Here is a 23826-nt window from a genome sequence, read left to right as displayed (position 1 = left end):
CAAAATTCTTTTTGCGTTGGAAAGTAGACTTGAAGATCTTTCCGTCAATATATAATTTGCAATATGAAAAGCTCATTATGGAGGTGTGAATGGCAAGAAAATAACGGGTACTGGAACAGGATAGAAAGAAAAAAGAAAGACTCCAAACCTAAACTACTTGAGATGATAGATCAGAATAGGATCACATTATCTCTGTGGGTTGATCCGAGACAACTCACAGAACCCGCTCTAATACCATATTGAATTTCTGGAAAAGTGAAAAACTTCATTGACTTGTTGCAATTTAAGTATATGAGCCATTATTTATAATAGAGGAAACAAGTAGAATCCAATTACAGTTAAAATACCCTTATCCCACTTACAACCAAAGTTAAACATTGAAAGATAAGTCCTACAATTAAACAATTAAACATAAATAGAAGACTAACATAACTAAAACACCTTGAAATTGAAACTCTTTTATAAGGTCTCTTTCCATAATAATTTTGGCTCTGTAAAACTTTTTGTTGTGAGAGTCACGTGAGACTCTTCTATACTTGTTCTTCAACAATTCCAATAATCAATGAGATGGAAATAATGGGTAAATTGAAAGTATAGTAGAAAAGATGACAACATGTTTGTTTTCCAAAGATGGAGACTGCCTATATGTCCCTCTCTTTCTCTCGCTATCTTTGTCTCCATCCGTAGATAAATATGTTTACATGTGTGCATGGGTGCATGAGCGGGTGTTTGTATGCATGGTCATGGTCATGTGCATGCATGTGGATGTGGGTGTGCCTCTCTCTCTTTGCCTGTGTGTTAGTGCTGTTATTTCTTATAATTACATATTTTTCTTTTGCAGCGTCATATATTGGAATTGCGCAATTTTCCTGAAGCATTGCCATTTTTTGTCACCCCAAAGGCAATAGATGAAAATTCTGTTTTGTTACAACAATTGCCACACTGGGCTGCTTCTTCCATTACTCAGGCTCTGGAGTTTCTTACTCCACCATTCAAGGGTCACCCACGCGTCATGGCTTATGTTCTGAGGGTCTTGGAGTCTTATCCTCCTGAACGTGTTACTTTCTTTATGCCCCAGTTGGTGCAAGCTCTCCGATATGATGAAGGAGTATGTTCTCTTTTGTAATCTGTTTTGAGTTATGTAACTTCTTTAGTAGCATGAATAGTTAGACTTTTCTCAGTTAAGCTGAACTAAGTCCTTTGTATTCAACTTTGCAGAAATTAGTTGAAGGGTATTTGCTAGGAGCAGCTCTAAGAAGTAATATATTTGCTCATATCTTGATATGGCATCTTCAGGTGAATCTTTTTGTCTTCTTTCTTGCTTTCATATTTTGTGCTACCTTGACATAAAGAACATGGAAGATGCTAGTGAAAATTCTTTTGTATTACTGTGAGCTTTTTTTTTTTTTTTTTGGTTCTCCGAAGTGCGCAGCTATTTTACCTTTCCATTCATTTTGTGAAGTTGAGTCCAAGGTTTATCCCATAATGACCAGGAAAGTTAGGAACCCTCTTTCCTAACTAATACACCCAAGATTTTTATATTCATTTCTCCATGTAGGACTATTCTCTAACACCCCCTCATGTGTGGGCTCACTTTGTGGCTCCTACACATGAACAGTTTAGGTGGAGGCCCATATATGAGCACTTGCTCTAATACCATATGAAGTTGGGTCCAAAGTCTATCCCAAAATGACTAGCCAAGTTAGAAAGTCTTTTTCCAACAAATAAACTGAAGATCTTTCTACTTATTTATCTATGTGTTATTATTCTCTAACACTTTTTATTGTAACTTTAATATATGGTTCTCCCATTTCAAAATTTTCTTTGAGTGCAGTTACTGGTCATCTCATTTGCCAAAAGGATCTCTTCTTGCTTACAATTTTCTATATCTTTCTATGAGTATTTGTGTATGATAAGTGTATTGATTTCAGGGAGAGACATTTTCTCCAGAACCAGGAAAGGATGGAAATGGTGCAAAGGTATGTGTTCTTTCTTCTGATCAATACCATTAAGTTCTATCTCAGGCAAGATTCTATTTAACTCCCCTCCATTTACTTTGGACCCATAAAGGATCCTGTAATTAACCAATACTTCTAAAAATTTTAGTTAGGCATGGTAGTTTGTTGGACAGTTTTTGAGTTCTATGCTCCCTGTGCTATGCTCTCCCTAATTTGTCCTATTGATATTGAAATTTTATTTTGATAGTGGTACATTTGCTCCATTTATTCCATTCTCTGCTGTTCAAGAGTGTTCTTGTTGTCAAATTTTCAGATTAGTTCTTTTCAAGCACTATTGCCCGTTTTTAGGCAGCGTATAATTGATAGTTTCAGTCCTGAAGCCCTTGAGATGTTTCAGAGAGAGTTTGACTTTTTTGACAAAGTAACATCTATTTCTGGAGTTTTATTTCCACTACCAAAAGAAGAACGGCGGGCTGGCATACGGAGGTAATAGTTTGTTTATCATCTTGTTTCTTATAGTGATGTCATTGGTTGCAATCTGTACCTTCTGTTTTTTTTTTTTTTTTTTTTTTTTATTGATGAGAGACTGGCAGCCTGGGCCCTCATTAGAAACAAATGTCTTTTATCATGGTACGTGAAATCAAAAGTTGAAACAGAGAAAATGGGACTCTAGTTTTCATTTTCTTTGTAGTTTTTCATGTTTTAGTTTTAAGCTTGCTATTTCTGCAGGGAATTGGAGAAAATTGAAGTGACGGGGCATGATCTGTATCTCCCTACTGCTCCAAACAGGCTCGTCCGAAGCATTCAATTAGATAGTGGCATTCCTCTGCAATCTGCAGCAAAAGTTCCAATTATGATTACATTTAATGTTGTGGATAGAGAAGGAAATCCTCATCATATAAAGCCACAAGCATGCATCTTCAAGGTGCATTTTATTTATTTACTTATTTTTTAATATTGGTTACTGTAAAGTTGGGTCCAAGGCTCATCCCAAAATGACTAGCCAACTTAGGAAGCCTTTTTCCCAACTAATAAACTCAAGATCTTTATATTCACTAATCCATGTGGGACTATTCCATAACAGTTACAAACACCTCCAACCCAGATAGTCTCTTGCATTTATTATTTTCTTTATTGGTATATCGTGTGTGGATTTGAATTTCATTTCTATATATCACAACAAACATCCTATTATCTTAAAAAAAAAGAACAATAATCCTCTCAACTTCGTTCATTTTCAAATGGAAGGAGAGTGGTTACATGTTTTTTTTCTTGAAGATTTTTTTTTTTTGGTTTCTTGTTGTAGGTTGGAGATGATTGTCGACAAGATGTTCTTGCTCTCCAAGTGATTGCACTCCTCAGGGACATATTTGATGCAGTTGGACTTAATCTGTATTTGTTTCCATATGGAGTTCTCCCCACTGGTCCAGAGAGAGGCATAATTGAGGTGGGTTGGTTTCACCTTTTGTGCTGGAGGGTGAAAATTACCTTTCTTTGCCTTCATTTGCAGTGTTGAAGTACAATCGACTTTATGATCTGCAGTTAGTCTCAATTGGTCCGCATTTCAGGTAGTCCCCAACACTCGGAGTAGAAGTCAAATGGGTGAAACCACTGATGGTGGTTTGTACGAAATCTTTCAGCAAGATTTTGGGCCTGTGGGGTCTCCCAGTTTTGAAGCAGCTCGTGATAATTTTATCATCAGTAGTGCTGGTTATGCAGTTGCTAGCCTTCTGCTTCAACCAAAGGATCGGCACAATGGCAACCTTCTTTTTGATAAGTATGTGCACTTATTGAGTATAAGTTATATTTTGTCTAATTTGTACTACAATTTTTTGTCAATTCTTGATTGATTATTGTTTTTTGCACTCTTAAATATTCAGTGTGGGGAGGCTTGTACACATAGATTTCGGCTTTATTTTGGAGACATCACCTGGTGGTAACATGCGTTTTGAAAGTGCCCATTTCAAGCTGAGCCATGAGATGACTCAGTTGCTTGATCCTTCAGGGGTGATGAAAAGTGACACTTGGTACCAGTTTGTAAGGTGAGCTTTCTTCTACCAAATTTGAAGCATCTTAACATGTTCATCACGTCTTAGGAGCATTTTACACGTTCATCATGTATGGTGAGCCTTCCTCTGCGGCACCGCAGGCTCCATATCCAGGATGGAGTTTCTGTAAGCTGCTATGATTTGTAGTTATAAGAGGCTTAAAAAGGAAAATTGATCATGGAAAGCAGAAAGAATTGTCATAAGAATTTGATGATGTCAACCGGAGGACTCTTAGACTTAATGCTCAAAGATCAGGTGGACTGCACCTTCGCCTTTATTTTTTGGGTCCTGCAATTTTCCCTTGGTGCAGAATGACTTCCTATGTGGCATCAAAACCAAGGTTTTCCGATTCACCAAGAAGGTGAGTTGGATCAGATTTGGAACTGGACTAGCTGAGTCAGGAAGTGGGACTCGACTCTTCTGTTCCAGCCAAGTCCCCTCCAACTCACCTTGAGTCCAACCATTAGACTGGCAAGTCACAATCAGACTCAGCCGATCCGACTCAGATTTTCATGTGTCAGAATTGGGTCCCAAGTCTGCATTAGAAAACCTTGGTTCAAACAAGTTTGGTTGGGTTTCTTTCTTCTTCTTCTTTATCATCCTGCTTTGCTTTCTACAAAATCTTGTTATGGGCTGATAAGCACCATATAGCCAGTTCCACCACTCTGTACTGTACTGGTCTGGCTTTTAAAATGTTTAATATATATGTAGTTTGAACGGGGTGAGGCTATGATTTATGTTTTGAGTTAATCCAATGTTACCTAATCTCCTCAGTGAAAATGTGTCGATATTCAATAAACTAAATCTTTATCATAATTGATGGTGAATTAACAAGGTTGTGTCAATCTGGAGACTTGAGTAGCTCCATGCTGTGGCAGGCTAGATAATTTCTAGGATTCTCTTCCTGAGAAATGATTTCTCTCTGTTTTCTTAGCTCAATCAGATCCATTGATCATATATTGGGTTAATCAAAGTTCTCACAATCCTAGTAAATAATATCTGCATTTTTACTGTACCTTTCATCAGCTTGTCTTGTGACAGCTGGAATTGGCAGGTCCACATGATTCATCCATGGGTGGATGGTAGCTCCCCTCATATTTTTCTTCCTTTCTTTTACTTATCTTTTTAACTTCCAAATGATCAAAATTTATAAAATTTCCACGCTTTCTTCCGCTTTTGATATGGATCTCCTTAAAACTCTTGTTGCAGCCTGTGTGTCAAGGGTTATTTAGCGGCAAGAAGGTACATGGACGGGATAATCAACACCGTGTTGCTGATGGTGGACAGTGGGCTCCCTTGCTTTAGCAGGGGAGACCCCATTGGAAAACTTCGGAAGCGTTTCCACCCCGAGATGAGTGAACGGGAAGCTGCAAATTTCATGATCCGTACATGCACTGACGCCTACAACAAGTGGAGCACGGCAGGCTATGACTTGATACAGTACATACAGCAAGGAATCGAGAAATAACAGCTCTTCTTAACGTCCTGCAAAGGTAAGCGAGAGAGCTCTAAGTTTGTATATTGGAGATTCTGTTTCTTATTTATATGTTCTTGATTGATCTGACCAATGTGAACTAAGAATTCGTTTTTCCCTGGAGAGGTTTACTTAGTAGCCAACGTCTACAAGTTCCAGTGTTAAGTTATTGACCCTTCGGGTTGAGGTATGTAAAGACGCAATTTGTTGTAGTTCATTTGATTATTTGAGAGGAAGCAAAGAAAGCACTGCGATGTGTTGGCTTTTGTCTAGTGCATTTTTGCTTTCTTAGGTGCAGTATTTTAAATATGATATGTTAAATATTGTAATTTTAAATATGGGCATATTTTGAATAGGATTGATGTAAGTCATGAAGTTTATCTTTATGGGCAAATTAGTTATTGAAATTAAAATATTTAACTTTAAAATATTGAAGAGGGGCCTTTGGGTTTGTTTAGAATCCGCATAAAAGAGAAGAAAAAAAGAATCATTGTGAGATTATACAAAATATAAAACATTTTGAGAGCATTATGAATTTACGAGTTCGAGAGCATTAAGAAACCTAATACGTATAGAGTCCCTATAAGACTCCCAACCCTCCCTCCATGGCACGTACTCCAGTTTATACTCCTCGTGACCACAGTTCATGGGTGGTCCTCAATTTCTCCTGCGGACCACCTTATCACAAAGTCCGCTCAGTTTCACACGACTAATGTCTGTTCATAAATCGCCAGTTGACTAAAGATATTACCTTTCTACCCTCGTAGTAAATAACATAGTGAAGGTGACAGGGGTTAGAAGTGTAATTTCGAGTATACTAATGGACTGTCTCTTCCCGCTATATGACTATTCCTCCCCGGTTGGACAGACAGCCTTCCACATCGGAATCCCTTCCGAGTCACCTCACCTCTGCCTCTTGGAGGGACTTACTTCTGGTATGAGTTAGGTGATCGTTTCTCCTTTTAGCTTCCAAGTATTTGGGAGTTTCGGCTGATTTTTTAAGCAGAAATCTTGGAAGTGTTGTATCGGAGTTGTTTTCTTTGTGCTCGTTAATGGAGATCTCTAAGAGGAGAATTCCAATCACTTTCTGTATCCTCCTCTTCTTTTCCTCTATCTTTCCGTCAGTTGTTTCTGCGCAGACTAATGGCACCACTTATTCCCCTCCTGATGAGATTCTTCTGAACTGTGGGACGTCTCGTGATGCTCCGGATACCGATGGCCGCCAATGGAATGGAGATGTTGGATCTAGTTTCGCTCCATCATCGCAGAACACGTTAACCTCCAGAGCTAGTTCGCAGGCTTTGTCTGTAACTGAAGTCCCTTACATGACTGCTCGGATCTTCATCTCGGAGTTCACCTATGCATTTCCTGTGGGTGCAGGTCGGAAGGCTGTTCGTCTCCATTTCTACCCTAGTTCATATAGTATCCTCAGTGCTTCTGCTGCGCTCTTTTCAGTCACCTTAGCAATTTCAGTGCTTATCTCACCGCACAGTCTCTCAACTTCGATTATGTGATCGAAGAATTTGCTATCAATGTTGCAGGAGGATTCTTGAATCTAACATTCACTCCGGCCAAGAGCGTTCCAAATGCCTATGCTTTTGTGAATGGTATTGAAGTGATCTCGATGCCTGATAACATCTTTCGAAATAAGAACGCCCTCCTCGTTGGTGCCCCCAACCAGGTTTTCTGTCCAAGACAACACAGTCCTTCAAAATCTTTACAGACTTAATGTTGGTGGGAGGTATATTCCTCCTACCAAAGATTCAATTCGGTCTCGGGATTGGGACGATGACTCGCCTTACATATATGAAGCTGCGTTTGGAAGAACATATGACAGAGACCCAAATGTGACCGTCAATTACCCTGATATACCCTCCCATTACATAGCTCCAGAGGATGTGTATGAAACTGCCAGATCAATGAATCCAGACCCAAATATCAACTTGAACTTCAACCTGACCTGGATGTTGATGGTGTATTCCAACTTCACGTACATGGTCCGCCTCCATTTTTGTGAAATTCAGAACCTGTATTTTAAGTTCAACCAGAGGGTGTTTGAGATCTATATCAATAACCAGACCGCTACAGATGAGGCGGATGTGATTGCTTGGGTTGGTAATCAGAGTAACGGAATTCCAGTGTACAAGGATTACATTGTGACGATTCCGGCAGCATCTGATCCTTTTGCATATTTGTGGATTGCCTTGCATCCAAAGGTAGGATCATCCCAGTATGATGATGCAATACTGAATGGACTTGAAGTCTTCAAATTGAACAATACAGATGGCAATCTTGGTGGACCTAACCCACTCCCAAAACTGGTGCCAACAGGGGATGGAGATGGTGTTAAGAAGAAGTCTGATTCTAAGAGTCGAACTCCAGTTATTGTAGAAAGTGTTGTAGTTAGTATCGCCGTTGTTGCTTTCTTGGGTCTGATAGTTGCCATTTGTGGGTATCAAAGAAAAGAGAAGGTCTCAAGCAGCAGTGATGGCCCATCCGGGTGGCTCCCTCTCTCTCTATGTGGAAACTCTCATTCTGCAGGCTCTGCCAAGACTGGAACCACTGGAAGCTTTGCTTCTTCTCTCCCAGCAAACCTCTGTCGCCACTTTCCTTTTGCAGAGATCAAAGCAGCAACTAAAGACTTTGATGAGGCACTCCTGCTTGGAGTTGGAGGATTTGGCAAAGTCTATAAAGGTGAGACTGATGGAGGGACCACTAAGGTGGCCATTAAACGTGGGAATCCACTATCAAAGCAAGGCGTGCATGAGTTCCGAACCGAGATTGAGATGCTTTCTAAGCTCCGACATCATCATCTGGTTTCTCTCATAGGTTACTGTGAGGAGCATTGTGAAATGATCCTTGTGTACGACTACATGGCCCATGGCACACTTCAAGAACACCTCTACAAGACCCAGAAGCCCCCACTTACTTGGAGGCAACGGTTGGAGATCTGCATAGGTTCAGCTCGAGGCCTACACTACCTGCATACTGGGGCCAAACACATTATCATTCACCGAGATGTCAAGACAACCAACATTTTACTAGATGAGAAGTGGGTTGCAAAGGTCTCTGATTTTGGGCTGTCCAAGACAGGGCCAACATTAGACCATACTCATGTGAGCACTGTTGTGAAGGGAAGTTTTGGATATTTGGACCCTGAATATTTCCGGCGGCAGCAGTTAACTGAAAAATCTGATGTCTACTCATTTGGTGTGGTGTTGTTTGAAGTATTGTGTGCTCGGCCTGCATTGAATCCTGCACTGCCTAACGAGGAAGTGAGCCTGGCAGATTGGGCTCTCCACTGCCAGAAGAAGGGTATCCTTGATCAGATCATCGATCCCTGTCTTAAAGGCAAGATTGCCCCCCAGTGCTTCAAAAAGTTTGCAGAGACAGCCGAGAAGTGTGTCGCAGACCAGGGTATTGATCGACCTGCAATGGGAGATGTGTTGTGGAATCTTGAATTTGCTCTGCAATTGCAGGAGAGTGCAGATGAGACCAGTACGATGAAAAGTGATTCTGATAATGGAAAGAAAGACCTAGATGTAGGCTATGGTGGCAACATCTCGGACTTGAGGAGCACAATGAGTATTGGTGGCCGGAGCTCGGCCAGTGAGGATCCTGATTGACTCCAAGTTCTGTTTTCTCTCAGGTCAAGAACCCTAATGCCCAGTGATGGAACAAGGAACGTGGGATTTTCTCTTTTTGTCTGTTTTGAGTTTTGGTGTAATTTATTACTATTATATATACTAAGTTTTCTGTGTTTCAGAAGACTGGAAATTGTAATAACATTGCTGAAAATATAACACAATATTTGATTTTCCACTTGTGAGGAGAATTTTATGTAAGCTCAGTGCTCATCTTCTCCGTTCTTTCTGTCTTTTCCAGTGTGAAAGTCTGTCTGTTTGCATACTTAGGTTCTCTCTGTGCGCCTTATAACTCCATTTTGATACCAGAAAGAGTGAAGACTCTCCATTGAGAACTCCAGCAAAGTTCCATCCCTCTTTCCTCTGTTCAGGCCAGCCATATATGGATATCATTTGGAGATGATTGAATGGGTGCCAGATAACATGTTTACATATCTTCACAATAAAATAAAGCCATAAAAAATATCATATAAATACCATCAATATTCTTGGGACCCTGTAAGGCTATAATACTGAAAAACTACCCCTTGGGTTAGATTCTGTAAGCTAACTTTAATAATAAAAACAAGAATATTTTTATAAATTATATTCTGATTTGAAAGTTCATATTTTAACAAAAAAAAAAAAAAAAAAAAACAGAGATGGCATTCATTATAGAAACATATATTAAAAGAGCAATAATCATCTTAATGAGGAGCTCTCTATTGCAGTTTAAACGGGGAGCAAAGGCTATAACCCCTTGTAACTCCCGAGTGTTTCAGTTTATGTTCCTACCTATTGTCTGGATATAGCAAGAGAGATGTAACGAAATATTTACTCAAGGGTAGGGCAGCTTTAAGAAAAGGAAAGAGAGAACTCAAACAAGGCGCGTATATGGGGAGAGAATTTCAGACTTTTCAGCTGTTGCTGAGAAGAAGACAGCGGGAAGGAGTGCTCCGTTTGAATGTTAAGAAAAAGAATTTCGGGTCGTCGTGGGATCCACTTGGGGAAAATTATGCCGTCTGGCGTTGAAAGGGTCAAGGGACTGGGGAAGAAAGTGACCTCAAGCTGCTTATTTTCCATGTTTCATGGTCCCTTCGGTTGATCGAGGAAGGTGCAGTGGACCGGTAGGAAAGGCTATTAATGCTTTTTTATCATTATCTAAGCAACATGATTTTTAATTTAGGGTTGGATCAGGATCCGTTACTTCAATAAAAATATCACTATATATATATATATATATATATATATATATATATATTTTTCTAGTTTTACTTCCCAGTACAGATAACCCAAAGGGATTGTGGGTTTTTTTCCTACTTACTGGGCCCCTCCCTTCCTCACCCTATGGATGGTTCACAGGGCTCATAACTACTTCCCTTACTATTAGATCCAGCTCCACCCAATTTTTTCTGGTTCACACCTTAATAGGGTGCTTGCACTACGTAAAGACTTCTCAAATTCTTATCGAATATTAAAAAAATCAAAAAAATCATATTTTGAGTTATATTTTTTGTAAACTGATGTTATCCCATATTTTAATTTTATTAAATTCTATCATAACCATTATGTATTATAATGTTTTGTTAGTAAATTTATGAATTATTTAATTATATTTTCGTTTTAATTTGTCTATACGTAAATAAATAAAGCAAAATTATGAAGCACTTTCATAAGTTTTCATTTAGAATTGTTTCCTAATTCTATCTACCATACATTTCCACTTTCAAAAAGACCGATACTCCATGTTTTCATACTACAGATATACGCAAAATGTTGTTTTAGCATTTAAAATTAGTACGAAATTTTTTATAAAATGCAAACCAAAAATTTAAAGTATTAGAGAATTATCTTCATACGGGCCAAAAACAATTGCAATTTTTCAGTCAAGAAATTTAGATATCTATATCAAAGTGGAGCATCAAAGAATTACGTAAAAATAAAAAATTTAACCATAAGTGAGTTCAATAATCCAAATGACATTTTAATCTTGAGAATAAATTTAGAATTTATACTAGAATAAACTTAAAAAATTCGAGAACTTAAGTAAAGTTAAGAATAAGGGATGATTATTATTTATATCTAATCAATCACAGTTTTGAGTATGGAATGAGAGGGTGTATAGATTTATAATCCTAATAAAACAATATGGGATTTGTCTATCTAATTCAATAGCCAAGGGAGAATGGATTTTGGGTTAAACAATGTATCAGGTAATATATATTCAAAAAAATAACTTAGAAAACAATGTCATGATTTCTCCAAGAAAGGAAATATATATTATACATGCAAGCTTCTCTTCCTCTTCCTAAAGTTATCTGCAGCTCCGTATGAGGTATTTGTCAATTTCATTCAAGTTTCTCACCTAAGAAGGCAACAGTCAGTTTTCCCTTCTTTCTTCTCCCCTAATCCTGCTTTCACTCAGTCTCATGATTTGTCCAAGTTATCATCTGACTGATGGACGAGATATGGACTGAATTTGCAGAACCAGAGTGATGCAAGTAAGTTTATATGTACATTCTATACACTATAGAGGGAGAGTAGAGACTCCAACTGTGAAGACAAAAAGGCTCTTCAGGAAGCATACTCTATCACACTCGGGTCTCCAAATGTTCCCACACTAAGACATCTACAAGATGTTTAAAACACTCATCTGACGGGGAAAAAGTAGCAAGCAATCGTCTCATCATCAAAGCAGCTAGTGCATAGGAAACCTACCTGGTGGTCAGCAAGGGACTGGAGACGCCATATTTGAAAATGAATTACTTTCTTCTCGAGCTCTGTTCTGTTCCTGCCAACAAGCTTGTCCACCTGCTCGCCATTCTCCAGAAAGAAGAAGGTAGGAGTGATGTCCCATGAAGAACTGAATTCCTGCAACACAACAATAATATAGTCATGTAAAACTGGAGGGAATACATATCCAGATGCAGGTTTTTTTCGTACCAATTCACTGGCAGTAATGAGATCCATATAGAAGTCCCAGATTCTAATGAAGATGGACACTAAAGGAAACATTAGAGGCATCAGCCATGTACATACTGACTTTATTGGCAAAATGATGCACTCAAGGAAAATAACAGATGAATTTTGGCGGAAGCTGGAGAAGACAATGAAGTTGAAGATTAGGGCAAAGACCTCAATAATGCTAGTAATTCACCACAATAAACACAGAAGCAGATACAACTCATTATGACATGATCTCTAAATGCCCTTGCATAAAAACACTCATTTTTCTTACACACCTCCTAAACAAATACTATAACTACATACACATCTCCTCATAAATGGACATGGAATGGGTTTGTAAGCTATTAAAAGACCAGGTATACTGACTTCTGGTTGGATATGGAGCTTTTTTTGGATGTAAAGAAATTCAATGCAAAAAGGATATGCATGAAAGATTAATCATTAAATAGCATGAAAAGAACGCCCAACGAGAAAGTGGAGGTAGAACTTACACTTAGTTCATCCACATCTACTGTGAGGAAACATAGAGCAGCATTAAAATTCGCCAGAACCTGAGGGAAGAATAAGCATGTAGTTCAAATGAATGGAATTTTTTTTGCCATCATCCACATTTACAGGCTTCTGGTCAATCCAAAACAGACCAATGAAAGCTCATCAGAAATGAAAAAGTGCACAGCAGAAAGTATAACATTGATAAATACAAATACAAATTACAAAAAAGTTCCTAGATTGATCCTCTCCACTGTTAAAATTCAAATCTTCGTCCTTTAGCTGAATGAGTTGAGCTTTTGGCTTGATAGACACACTTGGCGTTTTTTCAACCAAATATCTAGCTCCAAGGCTATTGACTCTAGGCTTGGCTCTGTTTTTTAAACAAAATTTAGAAAAACAATGTTCGTAATTTGGTATTTTCGCCCAGTAGAAGTGAATTGCAAGTTCCCTTGCTTTAATAAATATTTAAATGAAATGGCAGCATATGAACGAATACTATTATTCTCTTTTATTTCTCCCTATTTGATGAGGCAAATAGGGACATAGCTTGTTCCATCGAATGGGCTTTCACTCCACTGAAGTTCCTTTCACGAGTAAACCCCGGTACACTTTTCTTTACCGATTCTGTTTGGAAACCTGCACCTACCATTATAGGAATGAGCCTCTCAAATGACCAATCAAGATAGGAGGTTTTTTCCCCAACTTAGAACTCCATAATCATCAACAGATGATCCTCCCCCAGCAAGTGTCTCACCACCAGAAATGTGGAAATTTAATCACCACATTATAGACGTATTGCATAATCCTGAAAGCAGAAAAACATCAAAGTGAACAAGGCCAAATAACATGGGCAGAGAGGGGGAGGGGGGAGAAGTCAGCTAGAATGAGCAAGAAAATTACCAACAAATAAGAATGGTAAAACGTGTGAACATCATGATGATGCAAATAGATAAATGAAGCAATCAGAATTTGGACAGGATACAGATGATGTTAGATCTTACATTAATGCTAGGAAATCCAAGAGTGAACATACATGATTTATACTAGGATTTTCACAGTTTTGATTTTGTTGGAAGAAAATTCTTCATGGATTTAAAAAAGAATTCTGTATAGACTTCCTCAAATACAAATCCATCAGAACGTGAAGAGAGGAAATAAAACCTTTCATAGGATTTTAACTAAAACAGGCTACACAAAAAGATAAAAACTTTGAAAATTGTCATTAGGTTCCCCAACCACCTACCTTATGAACCGATCCAACTTACATGATTTCCTCTTAAAAGTAAGGACTTAGATGAGAGACAACAGAAGTAGAAACAGCCAAACCTTCAACTCATGCGCAGGTGCAACTGCCTCCGATGTGAAACATGTAAAACTAAATCGACAACTAGACACCAAGAACACACCAATGAAACTATCATACTTAATGTTCACATACTTACTTGATCTACAAGAGCTGAAAAAAATACATTCCTTGAACACCAAAATTATGACATTCAAACTTCGAAAGTGAACGAGATAATCCAGAGACACTTATATCTCATCAAGAAAGAAACCATGAACGTTACACCCGTAAAGTCGTAAACCTAATGTTCCAAAAACTTTAGAAAAGGAAAAAACACAATGCACTTGGATGACAGCCGGAAGTTATCTTTCTCCATACTCGAAACAAACAAAACCTCTCCAAATCACCAAGAACTATGTATTTCCATTTCCACATGATTAAATCCATCACCTAAATATCAAACACCGATCATCAGACAAATCATCCTGGCAATCAAAATAAAACGCGAAGCCACACAAGTAAGCACAAATCTTAAGTAATGTAAACAATAGACTGACATGACATCAAAGCACAGATGAACAACGCGTCCAGAACAAGATACGCAGCGGAAGCTGATCAACTTACCTTCACTCGAGCATCAGCTCTGGAAAATCAGCATCGCCAATCGCCGAAAAACTGGGAGCCTGCGGGAAGAAGGGGTTGAGGAAGTTCGGTTGTCGGGCTGTTGGGGAAAACGGAACCGAAGCTCAAATGGAGACCGTTTCGAGCAATTTTCGTTTTATTTCACTCGATTGACTTAAACGCCCCTGTAATTTGCTTATGACTGAGCACGGATTCTCTCAAGGGGTAGCTTTTTTAGTCATTTAAATGAAAGATTTGGCGCGGCGGGACTATAGGGACCCTAGAATAGTAAATATCTCAAATACCCTCATGTAATTACTTAATGACTGCCAGAGACTTGAGAAGGCGACCAGGTAACAGGGCTTCGGTCGTCAATTTGCACGATGATTTGGTGGCTCACACGGTATATTTAAGGGTTTCTTTTAGGCGAGAGAATTTAGGTTTTTTCATTATTATTTTAATAAGCTAAGATACTCTTTCAAGGCATGAATACCACACTACAACCCCAATTGAATAAAAAATTAATATAAATATTAAAAATATACTGATTAATAAGATAAAATTAGGATTACATAAGACTAAATATTTAAATTTTAAATATTTATATTCATGTGCCCAATAATAAGAATTTGGAAGTGTATATTTAATCAAAGTTTAACAATTAAAAAAATTATAATTATTATAGGTTATTTAAATGTTTATTTAATTATCATTTAGTGGGTTCTATCATTGTTTGGGAATTTATTTAAAAAATAATTAGGATTTGTTAAACCACAACAAATGTTTAGTTTGTGTTCCCCTAACATATCGAAATAATAAAAAATCTATTTTTTATATTTTTCTTTTTACTGAACATGCCATTGGCAAAGTGTTGACTCAATACTAAGGACTATAAAAATAAAAAAAATATAACATTAAGTTATATTAACCACATAATATACGAGATCGATTCGGCATAACACAAACAAGGGTGCTTTATTATAGTAACAATTGGATAGAATAAAATTTATAAACTTATCCCTCATTTTGCAACTGGCAATGAGATAATCTCTCTCTCTCTCACACACACACAAAAAATATATTCAATCTATTTAACAAATAATAGAAGAATAAAATAGTAATTATTTTTAAAAATATATATTTTAGTTGGCTATAGGCAACCCTATTACATATATTTTTAATTCCCAGTAATCATATCAAATATATTAATTTTCTCACATCCCCTCACCCCTACTAATAAAACACACTAAAATTCATAAGAAATATAGCTAAAAACCCAATTTTAAAGAGTTTATTGTTTTATTTTGAAGGTAAACTGGCTAAAAATAAATTATTTCAAAAATTCCCATATCTTCTTAACTAAATTCCCTTATTTAAAAATTATTCTAAAATTCTTTAGAATTAGTGCTAAATTTAAATTTTGAATTTATTTATTTTTTAGTCAAGGTAGAGGACCTATATCAATTATTTATTTTTAAATGAAAATATTCCAATTAAAAACAGGCTTTTCCCCTTACATTCTCTTTTAATCCGTTTCAGATTTTGGAATCTCCTTTCCCTCCCATACGAAAATGCTTACAATAGTCACTTCTCCGGTCTCCATCTTTCCCGCTTCTCCGATTCCAAATGGTCTCATAGGAGCTCGGCATAGATTCATCCCATTGTCTAATGCATCCCTCACCTCGTCTTCCCATCCAGGTTTTTTCAGTCCAGCCAGGTTCAGAAAAACTCGGTTGAGGAGTCTGGTTGTGACCAGGGCAGGCCCACCGAGTACCACCACTCTCATTTTTGCTATCCTCTTCCCTCTGTCTCTTCTTTTAGCTACCATCTTTGCCTCTATTCGGATTGCAGACAAGCTCGACCAGGATTTTCTCGAGGAGGTATGCTGGGTTCGCACTGTTTTTGAGCAACAGCTGTTTTACGAAATTTCCCTAGGATTAGTCTGCGTGGGATGTTATTGTCGCACCCGTTGAACTTGGGGTATCTTTGTTTTCTTGTGCCTACGGTTGAAAATGTTGATGATTGTACTTAATCTGCTATTTTTTTTCTTTTTCTGTTCCTCTGGTTGATATTTGGTTTCAACTCGAAGTGGGTCATTTTGATCGATACCCTGAAGAAGATTTGTTAAACATATGGTGTTGTGGGGCTCGTGTATTGAGCTGTTACTGCTTGCTCTTTTGTGCGAGAGACACTTTCCAGTTTCCAGCAAGTGTTTCAGATTATATTGGATACTTAAGTTTCCTACTTTACGAAAGATTGGTGTACAGCAGTTAAATTACCAGAGAATCAGAGATGATGTGACAATGAAGCAAAAAGCATGATCGAATGGAACATTCTGGTTGTTCATTAACTGTTGGTATTTGCTATTGTTTGGAAGTGATGTCTGCTGTTAGACAAACTTATTGGCAGACCTGAGAACGAATGCCATTAAAACAAATTAAGCCAAGACTCTGATTATTCACATGGTTGCTACTTGTTACTCCTCTATAAGATCACTTACATTGCTAACAAGGACTTCTGCTGGTCCGTCTGTAGGAGAAAATGTTAAGAAATGCATTAGAAAAAATTAAAGAAATGGCGGTAGTGGATTGATTTTACCTTGTTATATAACAGAATGTTGATTCAGACATTGACCATTTTCTCTTTTTTGGGCAGTAACATGATATCTGATGTTTATTCCAGTGTAGTTCATGTTATTGTTTTCTTTTTTTCCATAAATTTGTTTCTTTTCACTAGAAAATATTTATTGTATTTGCAATACTTCTTTGATTCCCCCAACCTGACAATAATTCAGGGAAACTCATTTTTGCTACTTCCAGTGACATTTTTCTGAGATTCCTGCTTTGCTGATCAGCTTGCAACTAGTGAAGCATTCATAAATGCCGAAGAAAACGAAGAAGAAATACAATTTCCTCTGGAGAAGGATCCTGCACAAGCTGTTCCTCGCACTCGAAACCGTCCCAGACGGAATTATGAACCTTGAAGCCCTGTTCTGTTCTTTCATACAAAGATGTTCAGAGCAAACTTCAGATTTTCAGAAATCAAGAACAATGTTCTATCTATAAAATTTTAAGCACTACATGTGAAGTAAAGTACAGAAGTTCCTTACCTGTAAAAAAAAAATCTTCCTTAAAACATAAAGTGTCAATTCAATCTTCTATACAACCATTCACCAAGACAAACAGATACAGACAATCCAACTGCTGACTGGTAAGTTACAACCAGGCTCATAAGCTTACCTCATACCTGTTTAACCTATCTGTGTTACTTGCAAACATTGGCATGTTTATGAATCATGGTGTCTCATATGAATCCAAGACGAGTTGGGTAATTTTTGCTATTGATTAAAGCTCTTCAAAACGAGGAATCAGCACATAAAATTTGTTTTTTTAAGCCAGTTAGCAGGCGGTGATAGAAATTTCATCTCCTTCTCTAATTTTTTTTCTCAACAAAAAATTTGGGTGAAATTTTTGTCTTTCATTAAAATCGGCTTTAAGTGCAAAAAATATTAGTAAAATTGCTGCTTATTGCTTCTATTTTTTTTTAACTTTTCATGGGACAACGATTGGGAGTAAAAAAATATTTATCCCTTAAAACAGGTACTTGAAAAAAAAATTATTCATATAAAAAATTGTATTTTAAATTATTGTAGAACTAAGACACAGACACTTTTGAACAATATTTTCCGACTTATTATTCTTCTCCGTTTAGGAAACAATTTATAATGCATTACGTGCGAATTTAAATTGATCCTAAAATCAAAGAAATAATCCGTTTCTTACAATCACGCCCTATCGTTTTGATTCTACCAAAGATTTCAGAAAGCTCAGACAGCTCACGCCAACAATTATTTTATAGTTAATTAAAAATAACAAATAAAGTTGGATTTATTTAGATTGGAGAAAACAACTCAAACCTCAAATAGTTGTCTTTACAAAAATTTACAAAAAACGGTTATTTAAAAATAAAAATAGATTAATTAATATGGTTTAAAATTTTGTTCATCAATCCAATTTGGTGAAACCATACAAGCATTAAAAAAAAATCACAATTTTTTATTTCCTTATTACTATTATTTATAAAAAATTCCAGTGAAAACTCGACTGTTTAAGTGAATGAATGACCCGGGCCGGTATTCCACCGAGTCGTTGCGTCAGATCAGGACTGAGGCAGGCCGAGCTGTGACCCTATTTTGAATCCCTAATACCAATACTATAAGAAAGTCTGACGTCGTCCTCCTCGTCAAATTGCAGAAGCTAGGGTTTTTCGTGCAGCTCCAAAACCCTAGCCATGGCTACCAGGGAGCTTTCGCAGAAAGAAGCTGATATTCAGATGATGGTTGCTGCCGATGTCCATCTCGGCACCAAGAACTGCGATTTCCAGATGGAGCGTTACGTCTTCAAAAGAAGATCCGATGGTAATGACACTGATATCTTGTCATTTAAATGTTATTATTGGTGTTTTTTCGGTTTGTCGTATTACTTTGCGTGATTTTTCTCCTTGGCTGTTCTCACTTTTGTTGAGTTATATCTTTGGACTGTTTTGGTGGACTGAGGGAGTTAGTAGATGTCGCTAGGTGTTCTGGAGAAAATGCCGTCATTCAGGAAGTAAAGAAGGAACGGTTCTCTATTTTTTTAGCTTTAGTGATTTCCGTTGGTACGGAATCTTTATGGTTTTTTTAGACGAAAGTTTATTAAAAAGCTTGTTGAAGTTGTTTTTGGGTTTATGTGGAGGCCAAATCGGTTTTACAGTTTAAGGTAGCTACGAAGATTGCCCTGCTGCTTTCGTTTCTAAACGTATGGAAAGTGGAATTAATCTTCAGACGTTCGCAAGTGAATATCTATAGTCATGTCTGTGTGATAGTTTGTGATTTTTTATTTTTTATTTTGAGATGTTGTTTGTTTTTTTGTTGCTTCTGGTCTTTACTGAGCTACCATACTTCCTTTATGGTGATGATTATCTGTTGGTGGAAGATCCTTTACATTATGTGATTTCAGAGGAGATGCGAAACTGTAAGGTCAACATTGATATGTTAAATATATATGTTTTTGGTTAACTACTCGTTGTTAAGTTAATTACGTATATGACTTCTATGATATTCTTAATGTAAATAATTGGAATTTTAATACGATGATTTTTATGAAAAAAATGATTTTGGTAGCAGGGATAGATGAGAGATAATCTAGTATCAGTGTAGATGTGCAATTTTAAAGTGCTTTTTTTTTATTTGCTGTTGACTGGAAGTGATTTAGGCTTTGTAACAAAGCCTTTGAAAGATGCAGGTAGCATATCTGCTGTCAAACTATATTTTTGGTCTCTGAACTAAATTTTTATTTTTAAATTACTTAGGTATTTTTATTATCAATCTGGGGAAAACATGGGAAAAGCTTCAGTTGGCAGCAAGAGTTATAGTTGCTATTGAAAACCCTCAGGACATTATTGTCCAGTCTGCGAGACCTTATGGTCAGAGAGCAGTTCTTAAGTTTGCACAGTACACTGGGGCTCATCCAATTGCTGGGAGACACACTCCTGGTACGTTCACCAACCAGCTCCAAACTTCATTCAGTGAGCCTCGTCTGCTTATCCTCACTGACCCCAGAACTGATCACCAGGCACAATTTCTTTACTATTTATTTATACAGTGGTACATGCATGGTTGTAGTACTTTGCTGGAACTTTTTCTTGCTCACGGTTTTCTGTTACAACTCCTGTAGCCCATCAAAGAAGCTGCACTTGGTAACATCCCAACAATTGCTTTCTGTGACACGGATTCACCAATGCGTTTTGTTGATATTGGTATTCCGGCGAACAACAAGGGGAAGCACAGCATTGGCTGCCTATTCTGGTTGCTAGCGAGGATGGTTTTGCAGATGCGGGGTACCATTCTTCCTGGACAGAAATGGGATGTGATGGTAGGAATCAATTCTAGTTAGTTCTTGATTGCCATGCATTACGTCTCTGTTTCAAGATCTCTTTTGATGATTAGGCATTTCCTATGACCCTGCTGATACGTGCATTTACGTTCAGGTGGATCTGTTCTTTTACCGGGACCCTGAGGAAGCTAAGGAACAAGAGGAGGAGGTTGCTCCAGCTCCTGAATTTGGACTTCCTGATTATTCTGCTGCTGCCCTTGGCCAAGCAGCAGATCAGTGGCCTAGTCAGATTGCTGACCAATGGCCGGTAGAAATAGCTCCACCAATAGCTCCACTGGCTGCCATTCCGGGCATACCTGCAGTTGAATGGACTGCAGCTCCAGGTGAGATTTTTTGTTCACCTCCTTTTTTAAAGAAAAATGGCAAACAGTACTATTTCTCTTTGGATTTAAATTACTTAGTTATTTTCAAATCCAGTTTCAGGTTTTTTATGCATTGGACTGTGTTGCACCATCAAAATTTGATGAAAAAGATATCTTCCCAGTAGAGTTATTAACACTTGAGTTTTCTCATTTACTTACAGTTCCTGCTGCTGATGGATGGGTTGCAGCAGCTGAGCCTACCATTGGCGCTCCGGGCTTGGATCTTACTCAAACTCCAGCACCCTCAAGCTGGGAGTCGTGATAAAAGGCACCATTAGCATCTTAGATTATTCAATTATACTTTTTTGATTCTTTCTTGTCTCCAAAGTAGGAGCTTTTTTAGTAATTCAGTTAAAAGCCATGTCCTGGTAGTGGTCATTTCTGTTCTTTACAGGGTGAACTAAAAGTCATATTTGTTATTGAAACCACTTCAAATTTGTTATTGGTTCCATCTTTTTGCTTTGCTTGCTGCAAGTGTTGCTAACCATTGCCCGTGAAAGAAAAATAAATTTTCTGGAACTGAACACTGCTCTCCATCTTTTTTCTCTTCTACTGCAATTCTGTGTTTTCTGTGGCATGAGTCTCCTAAACCTACCGCAACTGTGGCAAGCCTGGTTTTATTAGGATTTTCCACATATATTATCGGTGAATGATGATGAAGAATTAAATGGTGTTTAATTATTTATTTATATATTTGCCAATTTTTTTATGGATAGTTAGGTAAATTTTAAATAAAACTTTCAAAATTATAATATTATTAAATTATATAATGATATTTAAAAATTTAAAAAATAATTAAAATATTATTATGTTATTTTAAACTTAACATCTCTAAATTAAATTATCCTTGATATAATAAAAGACTTCTTTACAGGACAATTAAAACTTGTTAGGCCAGGATTACCAAGAGAACTACTATCAAAATTGAGTTTCAAAATGGGTGAAGTGAATCGAGATCTTTAGGAGTTAGAATTTCGTGTTTTTCTTTTCATGAGATAGATTTTGAAATTTTCACTCTAACCATGTGTTTGAAAGTAAAGTGAAGAGATGCTTGTTAAATCTGAAAATAAGAAAAGATAAAAAAGAAACAGAAGGAATTCAGTAACAGAGAAGCTAGATGGGAAGGAGAGGAGAAAAAACAGTCATGTGAAGAAGACGATGATGAATGAGGTTCGATCAGTCCAGCCATCAACCACACCTACCTGATAACAGTACTCGACAGGTCTGCTTCCTCATTATCTAATAACTGAACAGATCTTTAGGAGTTAGAATTTAGTGTTGCATGCTCTCAGAAAATCTTTCAAGTTTCTGGAATTTCAATTCTCTTTCTATGATAGTGACTGCTACTATTGCGGAAATGAGTCTACATATTTTCTTTGATTTCATTCAGGTACTCCAAGATACAGTTTTCTCAGTTCCTTTCAGTAAGAGCTCCACCACATTTCTTCTGCTACTTGTGGATTCGTTTCTGCATTTCATATGGAGCATTATGGTGATCTTTTGCTCAAAATTTAACTAGTCAGAGCGACGTCAAATCCTTTCTAAATACGGTTTCTCGATCGAGTTACACCGGATTCATCAAGTAGATGATTTATCAGCAAGCATCTTATAGGCGAAATATGACATTCCTGTACGTCGACCAGAATGGTTTATCTGAGGAAGGCACCGTGGCAATGTCTGAAGGTGGGCGTTTCGGTTTATTTGAGACATCTGAGGATGGCTAAAGTCCAAGAGACAGTAACGTTCTCTCCTTCCCCTGAAAATCCAAGCTGTATTGTTTGAGATGTTTCAACCATGATCCAGTGATCCAGACGTTGGACACCTGAAAGCCCGGCCATGTCACCGGAATCACATCGAGGACTTGACATAAGTCATGGTGAGAATAAGGGGCAAGTCTTTTAATGTCTGTTATGCAGATGAATTAGCTCACGCCATGGATGTCTCACTGCTCTAACAGAGAAACAGAAGCTGACGCCGTGATCCAAATCTGGGAAAAGGCCGAAGAAAAATCCACCAGTTTTTTTGTCGTCATTTTCAGGCAGCCCCTCCCTACCGGACGTCAACAGTTGCAAGCATTCAAGCGGCCATTGTTATATTTATGTGCCTGGTGATCTAGCGGCTTGTCTGTTTGCAGGCGAAGTAGCAGAAAGAGCTCATGGCCGGCGAAACTTTACTGGTTTATCATTTCCCTGGAGGATTCTCTTTTGCTACTGAACCAATCACTGGGTTTGAACTTTTTTGCTTTCAACTCCGAGAAATAAACCTTCAACTGTGTTTCAATCTATTTGTTATCAAGATTTCCAGGAATCTGAGGTCGGTATGAGTCTCTACCTGATAGAGATATGATCAGGTTAAGAGAAGTTGAGATTGTCTCAACTTCTACCTCCATAGTCATGTAGATGTGTAACTCTATATTCATGTAAATTTTTTTATCATTTTGTAACTATAAATACATATATCACTGAAAGTAATATCATCGGGAAATTATTCTTTTATCTTTCTTCTATATTACCATCAAATAGATGGTTGGGTATCGTTTATGAAGATTTTTAATCGTTACAAAAAAGTTTCTTAATCATTTTTTATAGTTTATTTTTTTTAATATTTTATATTAAAAAATAAAAATAAACTAAAAAACATTAAAGTGGTTCTTGATCCCATACTTCTTACTTCATCTTTATTGATTACATTCAGGTAGGTAACCCTAACCATGCTCTATATAGTTGTCGATCGATCGACTAGAGGGCTTGTTTCGATCATTGAAAGTGGTGGAAAACTACTTGAGAGGGTAGGTCATGCCTACCTCTCTCATCTTCAGAAAGCTTAATTTGAATTACAAGCGGAAAAATGAGATTACTACAAACATGATCATTATTTTTAAATTTTTTATATTGATACAAATGTAAGAAAATTAGTCCCTATTCAGAATCGGAGTTGACTGGATGAGTTACGAGTTCATTTAACGAGTTAGAAAACCAACCCGCCCTATTCGGAATCTGAGTCAACCAGGACGAGTTACAGGTTCATTAAACGAGTTAGAAAACCATAATGAAAGAGTGGATA

General features: G+C 37.3%; 3 protein-coding genes and 1 pseudogene across 3 annotated transcripts in view; 3 read left to right on the top strand and 1 right to left on the bottom strand.

Annotated features, from left to right (window-relative positions):
- The window catches only part of LOC137965969 (phosphatidylinositol 4-kinase alpha 1-like), a 41817-nt gene extending 36065 nt beyond the window's left edge, over positions 1–5752 (top strand). The window contains exons 18-26 of the mRNA XM_068812394.1: positions 842–1108; positions 1219–1296; positions 1932–1979; positions 2272–2444; positions 2688–2883; positions 3265–3405; positions 3527–3735; positions 3839–4000; positions 5216–5752. Of these exons, the coding sequence (XP_068668495.1) occupies positions 842–1108; positions 1219–1296; positions 1932–1979; positions 2272–2444; positions 2688–2883; positions 3265–3405; positions 3527–3735; positions 3839–4000; positions 5216–5474 (1533 nt within the window). The 3' untranslated portion in view covers positions 5475–5752. The remainder of the gene's footprint in view (positions 1–841; positions 1109–1218; positions 1297–1931; positions 1980–2271; positions 2445–2687; positions 2884–3264; positions 3406–3526; positions 3736–3838; positions 4001–5215) is intronic.
- Positions 5753–6374: 622 nt separating this feature from the next.
- On the top strand, positions 6375–9196 carry LOC137965980 (receptor-like protein kinase FERONIA; annotated as a pseudogene).
- Positions 9197–11684: 2488 nt separating this feature from the next.
- On the bottom strand, positions 11685–14552 carry LOC137934789 (thioredoxin H4-1-like). Its single transcript, XM_068779321.1, has 5 exons — positions 14472–14552; positions 13209–13367; positions 12562–12621; positions 11822–11974; positions 11685–11732 (listed from the first exon to the last, which is right to left on the bottom strand). The coding sequence occupies exons 2-5, from the start codon at positions 13209–13211 to the stop codon at positions 11724–11726; spliced, it is 225 nt and encodes a 74-aa protein (XP_068635422.1). The 5' UTR covers positions 13212–13367; positions 14472–14552; the 3' UTR covers positions 11685–11723.
- Positions 14553–18729: 4177 nt separating this feature from the next.
- Positions 18730–21201, top strand: LOC137940475 (small ribosomal subunit protein uS2-like). Its single transcript, XM_068785566.1, has 5 exons — positions 18730–18885; positions 19818–20080; positions 20183–20380; positions 20496–20724; positions 20925–21201. Exons 1-5 carry the CDS (start codon positions 18759–18761, stop codon positions 21023–21025), a joined length of 918 nt encoding a protein of 305 aa, XP_068641667.1. The 5' UTR covers positions 18730–18758; the 3' UTR covers positions 21026–21201.
- Positions 21202–23826: the final 2625 nt, after the last annotated feature.

Source organism: Aristolochia californica, unplaced genomic scaffold (genome assembly GCF_029961685.1).
Source record: "Aristolochia californica isolate CCGP_79_NKW_82.1479 unplaced genomic scaffold, dmAriCali1.0.hap1 SCAF_10, whole genome shotgun sequence".
Classification (NCBI taxonomy): Eukaryota; Viridiplantae; Streptophyta; class Magnoliopsida; order Piperales; family Aristolochiaceae; genus Aristolochia; species Aristolochia californica.
This window is presented reverse-complemented; position numbering and strand designations above follow the sequence as displayed.

Excerpts from the sequence above, each read along its gene's own strand:
- LOC137934789 (XM_068779321.1), bottom strand. Across the intron at positions 11,975-12,561 it reads TAGATGTGGATGAACTAAGT|GAATTCAGTTCTTCATGGGA; the intron begins GTAAGTTCTACC and ends GTTGTGTTGCAG.
- LOC137940475 (XM_068785566.1), top strand. The coding sequence starts at position 18,759 with ATGGCTACCAGGGAGCTTTCGCAGAAAGAAGCTGATATTCAGATGATG. Across the intron at positions 18,886-19,817 it reads CTTCAAAAGAAGATCCGATG|GTATTTTTATTATCAATCTG; the intron begins GTAATGACACTG and ends TAAATTACTTAG. Across the intron at positions 20,381-20,495 it reads GACAGAAATGGGATGTGATG|GTGGATCTGTTCTTTTACCG; the intron begins GTAGGAATCAAT and ends ATTTACGTTCAG.